The 9530-nt window shown below is 33.5% G+C and overlaps 1 protein-coding gene across 1 annotated transcript in view; it reads right to left on the minus strand.

Moving 5' to 3' along the window:
• Positions 1-4767: 4767 nt before the first annotated feature.
• Positions 4768-9530, minus strand: part of LOC106475241 — a 7520-nt gene continuing 2757 nt past the window's right edge. Inside the window, exons 3-4 of the mRNA XM_022379407.1 lie at positions 8623-8819; positions 4768-6131 (exon numbers count right to left, since the gene is read on the minus strand). Of these exons, the coding sequence (XP_022235115.1) occupies positions 4809-6131; positions 8623-8796 (1497 nt within the window). The 5' untranslated portion in view covers positions 8797-8819 and the 3' untranslated portion in view covers positions 4768-4808. The remainder of the gene's footprint in view (positions 6132-8622; positions 8820-9530) is intronic.

The following is a 9530-nucleotide window of genomic DNA, read 5'->3' on the forward strand; positions in this document are numbered from 1 at the left end:
AAAGGAAATTAAAATATTTGTTACTCTTAATTTTGATTTTATTCACTTTAAACAATACTTTCAGGGGCCCTGCGGAAGGATATTTAGTGTTTTATACAAATAATGCTTAGAAGCTGATATAAAAACAACCTACTCTGAGTACAATTAACCATTTGTTAATCTATATAGTTAACTTTAATGAATGCCTGTGCGCGTTTTTTCCTCCATTTAAAATTGTAACTAAAAATGTTACAGAAGAACATTCTTTAAAACCAGATAAATAATTATTGTACTTCGATATACATCACTAGATGGCGCTACACACGTTTCCTATATTTAGAATGTAGTTATATTTTGTTGTTATTGGTATTTTCGTAAACATCTCGGTGCAATCTTTCATATCTTGGAAGTAAAAAATTCGAGTGTCACAAAAGGCTAGATATAGCTTATCTAATGACCTAGCTTGAAAGTTTCTACATATTGGTTTATAATACTTTAACAGCCTTTGCCTTTTTTTACATTTTCTCAAGGAAGTAAATTTGATTTTTTTTTTAACGCAAAGCTACACAGTGATCTATCTACGCTTTCTCCACTGTTTGATTCGAACCACAGATTCTGCATTGTAAATCTGTAAACTTATTGTTGATCCACCGCCAAACTTCCAGAAGTCTCCTATATGGACTTATCTCTAAGTCTAGAAAACTGACGATATGCCGACTGTTTGACGCTCTGTTCATACAACAAGTTGAGGTCGGTAAAAGGCAGAACCGTCAAATTTGGCGCAGACGTAGTTTAAATTTACGGGTTTGTATGGCCAAGAATCAAAATTGATCACGAGATTTTACGGTTGTATAAGTCAATGATAACAACTGAAAAAAAAAGTTGTACTGTTTGAACCAAAACACACGAGTTAAACCCACAAATTTATCGGGGGTGGGGTGGGGTAGGAATCACGAGATTGAGAAAAAATTCCAATTATGGAACTTAGATACTAACCGAACACAAAATAGCAAGAACTAACGTTAAACTTGTTTCAATTATATCAACAATGAGGTTATTTGTTTACTAACAACTTTGAGTGGGGGGAAGAGACACACGTTTACGTGATACTACTTTACACTACAGCAATATTCTTATGAACAACATCGAGTACGTTTTCTTAATGGATAAACATTGTTTGAAATACTATTCCAACACGTCTAAACTTCACCTAATTGAAAGTTTATTTTGCACTTCTTAAAGATAGGTTAAAAAATAAACAGAAATAAATTAGTTCTATAGTTAAAAAATGGAGTTTAGAGATCAATATTTTGTGAAGAGTCAATTCTATATTTAAAATAATTCTAACTTAATTCCATTCTTAACTGATCAAGCATTGATTGGAATTAAATTTTTGTAATTTCTATTTCTTTATTCATAGCTAATAAAACCTGTACATGCAACAATGATAGAAAACGTGTTCGTTAGTTCCATCCAGAATCATATTTTGAATTAGAAGGATAACAAGACAATTTTCAAGAATAATTTCGTTATTAACACTGCCATCTGTTGTCCAAGTTTTGGTTTACAGTTTTTTTTATAGCTTTATCACACGCTTCGTAATTTCTTTATCATAATTCACGTGGCTAGATTAGTGTAGAACAAATTAATTAAAATCTTGCCGCTGCTTGTCCAAACCATAGGATTAAAAAAAAACTCTCAATCTAAACTTCCTGTTCGTTTGTAATTTAGCTGCTTGTCCAAACCATAGGATAAAAAAAAACTCTCAATCTAAACTTCCTGTTCGTTTGTAATTTAGCTGCTTGTCCAAACCATAGGATAAAAAAAAAACTCTCAATCTAAACTTCCTGTTCGTTTGTAATTTAGCTGCTTGTCCAAACCATAGGATTAAAAAAAAAACTCTCAATCTAAACTTCCTGTTCGTTTGTAGTTTAGCTGCTTGTCCAAACTATAGGATTAAAAAAAAACTCTCAATCTAAACTTCCTGTTCTTTTGTAGTTTAGCTGCTTGTCCAAGCCATAGGATTAAAAAAAAACTCTCAATCTAAACTTCCTGTTCGTTTGTAGTTTAGCTGCTTGTCCAAACCATAGGATTAAAAAAAACTCTCAATCTAAACTTCCTGTTCGTTTGTAGTTTAGCTGCTTGTCCAAACCATAGGATTAAAAAAAAACTCTTACTATCGGTCATTCAAGAGTGTTATGAAACTATGACATTCATTATACTCTTACTATTGGTCATTCAAGAGTGTTATGAAACTATGACATCATTATACTCTTACTATTGTTTATTCAAGAGTGTTATGAAACTATGACATACATTATACTCTTACTATTTGTCATTCAAGAGTGTTATGAAACTATGACATACATTATACTCTTACTATTTGTTATTCAAGAGTGTTATGAAACTAAGACATGCATTATACTCTGACTTTCATGTCATAAATCCCTTACAAGGAGAGACAAGGTTTGTTTTTTGGGACATTTATTGGTACTAAGTATCTTCATAGAGAGTTAAGTGTTTGGATCACTTCAAACTTTACAGAACTTAAGTAAGCCTTACCAAAAGTGATTACATCATTTAAACAACACTACAATTCAGCTTAAAGGATAAGCTTTTGAAAATACAAAACAAAAAAATAATTCCACAAAATCAAACACTGGAAATAAAAATTCAATGGTAGAGGAAGTATACAACAGTTAAACAAGAAATATTTTATGATAAAATATTAACAATAATAAATCCACTGGAATTTCACAAGTTAAAATAATAATTCGTACAAATTACGATACAGAACACTATTCTTATGAATTTTTACTGAGTTTACAATAAACGTAACCAACTTGTTATTTTTTCCAACTTCGTAGAAATTAAACTAGGAATATATTACGTTCTCTAGTAGACAGTCTAGTCAATGAACTTGTACTTTACGAAATGTGATAATGTTTATTTCACATTACCTGTATACAGATATATATGTGTGGTGTGTGTGTGTGTACAAGTTTTGGTTTTTGTGATAAACATGGGACCAAGAAACACCTACTAGAAACACAGGTGCTTCTATTATAAACTATGATACGAAACTACCCACAACCATCGATACAATGGTAAATAAACCACTAGAGGCACTTGTTTAAAGTAGTAGCTTATGTAAAATTAATTACTATGTTATCTAAGTACACGTTTCTTACGCACTTATTCAGACTACTGGCCAATACTGAAGACAATCGTTTTTAAATCATCTGAAATAAACCGGGTTAAACACTGGGACTATCTCAATCGCTCGTCCATAATTTTGAACCGACAGACTGACAGCTGGTCAACAACACCCAAATCTTGGGCTACTCTAATTTAATATCAAGATTTTGACCACCACAATGGGAATCAAACCTCAGACCCTCAGTTTCACTGTCAGGTATACTAATCACCTGGCCACACATGGTTCACAATGCTGCTATATATAACTGTGAAAAATCTTGTTTTAGTAGCTGTATTTTAAAACACATTTTTTTCCAACCATCTTGTAGGAAAGCAACGATCTCTCAAAAGACCGGCACTAGTCCACGGACCAGCGGCTTAGAAATACTGCTTCGTGCCGTCCTTGTGTCACAGGAGAATAACCTTAGAAACACTGCTTCGTGCCATCCTTGTGTCACAGGAGAATAACTTTAGAAACACTGCTTCGTGCCGTCCTTGTGTCACAAGAGAATAACCTTAGAAACACTGCTTCGTGCCGTCCTTGTGTCACAGGAGAATAACCTTAGAAACACTGCTTTGTGCCGTCCTTGTGTCACAGGAGAATAACCTTAGAAACACTGCTTCGTGTCGTCCTTGTGTCACAGGAGAATAACCTAGAAACACTGCTTCATGTCGTCCTTGTGTCACAGGAGAATAACCATATATTTTCCAAGATTTTTGAAACTTCACAAATTGCTTCACAATATAGTCTTTTTAGATACTAGCAGCTCCTGAAATACCTGTATCGTGATAATCACTTGTCTGAAAAACCACTGCAATATCTCAGCCACTAAACATATCATCAAAACTTCTACGTTCTTCAACTTCTACATAAATGACCATAAAATTAATTTCATCATTTGTTTTTTTTATTTATCACAGACATAACACCAGAGTTCTCAATTATTGAAATATTTTTCAATAAAATGCACCGTGTCAAAATTCCTATTCATAAACAGTAACGCAAGCTAAAGAAATCATAAATTCACAAACATTTAATTTCACCAACTTATTCATTAAAGTAAGATATTTTGTGATGGTAAATAAAAAACACAGAATTAAATTAAGTATCACTGGTATTGTGAAAAATGCATTTGTTTTAAACTAATACTGATATGGAAATAATATCATCTAACAGACAGCAACACTGTAACCGTAGTTACAGCAAACACATTCATGGATAGAATAACCATAGTTACAGCAGAACAATCCATTGATAGAATAACCATAGTTACAACAGAACAATCCATTGGATAGAATAACCATAGTTACAGCAGAACAATCCATGGATAGAATAACCATAGTTACAACAGAACAATCCATTGATAGAATAACCATAGTTACAGCAGAACAATCCCTGGATAGAATAACCATAGTTACAACAGAACAATCCATGGATAGAATAACCATAGTTACTTAGAACAATCCCATGGATAGAATGACCATAGTTACAGCAGAACAATCCATTGATAGAATAACCATAGTTACAGCAGAACAATCCCTGGATAGAATAACCATAGATACAGTAGAAATAACCATGGATAGAATAACCATAGTTACAGCAAAAACATCACTGGATAAAATAACCATAGTTACATCAGCAACTCTTCTAATCCTTCTGTATTGGGAGAAATTCTAGAGATATTTGTACGATGATTAAGAGACAGATGTTTGGAACTAGATAAAAAGTCGCTATTCTGATTCCAATGTTGTGTATTTTTGAAAGAATGTGATATTGGAGAAGCTTGAAGTTGCTTGCCAAAGTTCTTTGTTTCTGTATCAGGAGGTACAGAGAGAACTGGTACAGACAGACTACTTCCTGTTGAAAAGTGGCCTTTAAAATATTGAGTAGGATTAAATCGTTTATCATCCAAGTTCTTATCGTACCCATCGTCAAAGCTATGCTCTTTAATCTTATTTGACAATTCCGTGGGGTGAGTAGCAGGCTGAATCTTTGATTCTGTGCTAAATAGTGAAGCCATCAATTCTGCTTTCTTCTTGTTCCTTAAATGATCAGAAGATTTATCAGTACTGACAATGCTGCTGGAAGGTTTACTCAGGAATGCTGTTCCAAAGCCAAAAGATGGTTTGTAGGAACCAAAACTGATATCCGTAGCCGAGCCTTCCGAAAGCCTTCGACTGTTAGATCTTTGGACAGATGGCAGGAACGTTGGTTGATTAGCACTGGCTGTCCCACTAACAACTAACTTTTCCCTGCTACGTACAGAATACGCAGAAGTTGAAGATCCTGAAAAAGGATTATAATTTTTGTCAATTTCCGTAAGTTTAGCCAAAAGCTTTTGTTTCTTATTTTGGTCTAACCCTGTCTGAAAATGTCCACTTGATGCTTCCTGTTGGGATGTCGGTGGATGTTCAAAGCTTGTGTTACTTTTATTTGGATAATTATCTTCCAACACATCTTTATTTGTCACACGAGAAACAACTGTTTCTTTCATGTAGAGTGGTGAATGGAATGCTTCATTGCTTTCGTCTTCTCGGTTCATGGATCTTGGAGGATTTGTTAAGTCTAAAACGGGAAATTCTGGAACATTTTCAACTTCTGTTTGTTGCTTCTTTCCGTTCTTATTTTCGATTCCTGAGGAATGAGAGACGGCAGCTAACGAAGGACTATCCTGGTTGTTTTTGTCTGCAAGTTCGTGGTAATTGGTCTGGAAAATTGTTTCTTTCAAGTCGTTCTTTAATAACAACGGTGTAAAGTCATTCAACTTCACATTAGCATCAACATCAGCAGACTTCTCAGTTTCTTGTGGTGTTTTACAGTAACGGTTATCACGCTGCACATCCTTGACCTGTTTAGCAATCTCTACATTGGATTTAAGATCTTCATCTCTTCTTGATGAGGAAAGTTTCTGGGTGGATGAAGTTGAAGAAGAATGCTCATCTTCCTTATCAAACTGAAAAAACAACAAAGAACTTCACACAATGTAGAAATGTTTCTCGAGAAGAAAGTTTAAAAGTATTTATTATATTTCATTAGAATGACATTTTAGGGTATAATCAATAATATTTGATGTTGCATCCTTAAAGTTTCAGTCTGAATTCAGAAGCCATTAAGTGGACCTGAGAAAGACTTCGTTACATGAGCTTATGACTTACAATGAGATGACTGGGTTATATATATTGAATAGTTTGTGTTTTTAAGAGTTACAAAAATAAATGTTACAAACAAACCGGATTAAATCACCCATTTTCTACGTAAAATATGGTAATTAATGGAAGTAATAGAAAAACTAGTAGTATTTTTGTTTAACATTCTTGTTTAACTATTATTATTATTAAAGACTCCCTAACCAGGAAATTTACGGACCTACAACCATGTTTGTGTATAAATAGTTCATAGTTCAACATGAACTCAACCAGTAGATTCCATAATCAACAACCTTTTGGCTATCATTATGGCTAAGTTGAAGGTTCACTAAAATGGAAACATAACACAAGTACAAACTTATTGAAACTAAAACTGGTCGACTTTTTTCTTTTTACAGAATGCTGCAAAGCTACTCCAGGGCTACCTATGTTAGCCACTAGTATGCAGACTGGCTCTAATCCATCGTGACTAACTTGTCAGTCCATGGGATTTAACAAAAACAAACACTGACAGAATATTCATACATAAATCAAAATGTTTCTTTTGTTGTACTTCTATTTCAGTGGTGCATGAAGGTTTAGAGAGGCACACTGGACTAGAGGATAAGTACCTTGTCAACACCAGGTACTCCAACAACTCTTTGGCTACTCAGGGCCTAAATGCTGAGCCTTTATGGTGACAGGTTTCAATCCTGTGACCTGCAGACTGTGAGTCAAACACACTATACACAAGGCCACACCAAGCCCAATATTTTAGCACTACAAACAGACAAAATGTTTTGTCATCATACCAATCAGTCATAGCAACCAAAAAAACTTGGGAGCATATTTTATAGTTTATTCATCGGAGAACAGTGTCTTTACCTAAGGTTGGAGTCATGTTTTTTGTATATGCTTCTCTTCTTATGTCTCAACTGTCAGTGTTGTGTTAACTACGTACTTTCTTATTTAGAAATATTCCTTCTCTTCTTATGTCTCAACTGTCAGTGTTGTGTTAACTATGTACTTTCTTATTTAGAGATATTCCTTCTGCTCTTATGTCTCAACTGTCAGTGTTGTGTTAATTACGTACTTTCTTATTTAGAGATATTCCTTCTGTTCTTATGTCTCAACTGTCAGTTCCTTCTCTTCTTATGTCTCAACTGTCAGTGTTGTGTTAACTATGTACTTTCTTATTTAGAGATATTCCTTCTGTTCTTATGTCTCAACTGTCAGTGTTGTGTTAACCACGTACTTTCTTATTTAAAGAAATTAATGTCTGAACTGTCAGTTCCTAATCTTCTTATGTCTCAACTGTCAGTGTTGTGTTAACTACATACTTTCTTATTTAAAGAAATTCCTTCTGTTCTTATGTCTCAACTGTCAGTGTTGTGTTAACTACGTACTTTATTATTTAGAGATATTCCTTCTGTTCTTATGTCTCAACTGTCAGTGTTGTGTTAACTACGTACTTTCTTATTTAAAGAAATTCCTTCTCTTCTTATGTCTCAACTGTCAGTTTTCTAAAAGTTGATGTTATCATATCAGGTTTATAAAACTGAAATTAACTGACAAGATTTCTTTACTTGTATTATTTTATGTCTTAGAAAATTAAACATGCATGAAAAACTTCAAGAAACCTTAAAGTTTTGAAAATATTGTTAAATGTAAGTTTACTATGAAAAGTAGAAAGCACACGGGGTGTTTGATTGGTAGTTATGATACTTCTGTTGAAATATTGTTTATGTATTTCATTCTTTAGCTTTACATGTTATTTTTATAAATATATCTAATAAAACCCTTATTCTGATTGAATTGTAAACACTGGCAGTTGAGACATAAGAAGAGAAGGAAATAAGACACATTGGTAATAATTATTGACACCATTAATCAGTTTCTAGCGTGATTAACGAACGATGATTAAGTCTTCCCATCTTCAACCAAGCATCTCGTAAGTTACTTGTAGTGATGATTAACGAACGATGATTAAGTCTTCCCATCTTCAACCAAGCATCTCGTAAGTTACTTGTAGTGATGATTAACGAACGATGATTAAGTCTTCCCATCTTCAACCAAGCATCTCGTAAGTTACTTGTAGTAAAGTGGAATTTTTAGAAGCTCAATATAGAATAAGGTTAGCCATTAGGTAGAAGAATTGTATGGCGTACATTTATATAAAAGTACAAAATTTTTCTTCCAGTAGAAATAGTATGAAGTTAAAACGTTAACGTACAGTAATGACTTCATGTTCTTTCTTAATCGTAGATTTTGGTACATTAGACAATAATTCTACTCAGACAAGAGAAAAGTGAAACACACCTCCTCACCGTCGTCACGTGGTATTGGTGACAGTGACTTGGCTTTTTTGCCCATTTTGTGCGATACTTCTTTGGACTTGATTCCCTTTTGTTTGTGATGGGTTGGTGTAGAATTTGTGGTGACCGAGTTACTGCGACGTTCGGCTAAAATCAAGGAATTACTGTAGATATTCATCTGTCCAGTTCACGTTCTTTATCCTATATTTGTGAAAGATAACGTAAGATCCTGCTTGAAATGAAGTATTTAATTTTCTAAAAACATTATAGCAACTAACAAGCTCATCTCGTGTTTACAAACTTAAAACTTTATGGTGGTCTCTTAACCTGAACAATTTTCAAAAACAGATCCATTTTATAAATATTACAATTACAGACTTTTATTAACCTCGGGTGAATCATAAAGAGTTACTTTAAATACATACACAACATCCACTTCTCATGATTTATTTAAAAGAACAAGAAAGTTCTAATCAGGATAGCTATTTTAAAGCACACGTTAAATTATCTTATAAACATGGTTCTGTAACAGTCAATATTTGGGGGGAGGGGGGTATGACTAAGAGTTTTGCCAACGGAATGGGCATTGTCAGGGTTGCATTTCTTTTTTATGCTTTATTTAAATAGTACTTCCAAACAATCCAATTAGGAATTTTATCACCTTTTGATGGGCAGCTGATGGATTTTTCTCGTTATTTTCACTATTTTTCCTAAATATTTGTTGCAAAAAGAAATTTTTTCCTCCCAAAACACTGATCAAAAATTTTGCTGACAGAAAATTGCATTTGTGTAATAAATACAATATTAGAGGGTGAACACCCCCTTTTGCTAAGCCTCTGATAACAATCTACAATATAATTTGTCTACTTCAAGAAAAAGACACATATCTTTTTTTATTCATATATTTCCATA

Source organism: Limulus polyphemus, unplaced genomic scaffold (assembly GCF_000517525.1).
Source record: "Limulus polyphemus unplaced genomic scaffold, Limulus_polyphemus-2.1.2 Scaffold8280, whole genome shotgun sequence".
Classification (NCBI taxonomy): domain Eukaryota; kingdom Metazoa; phylum Arthropoda; class Merostomata; order Xiphosura; family Limulidae; genus Limulus; species Limulus polyphemus.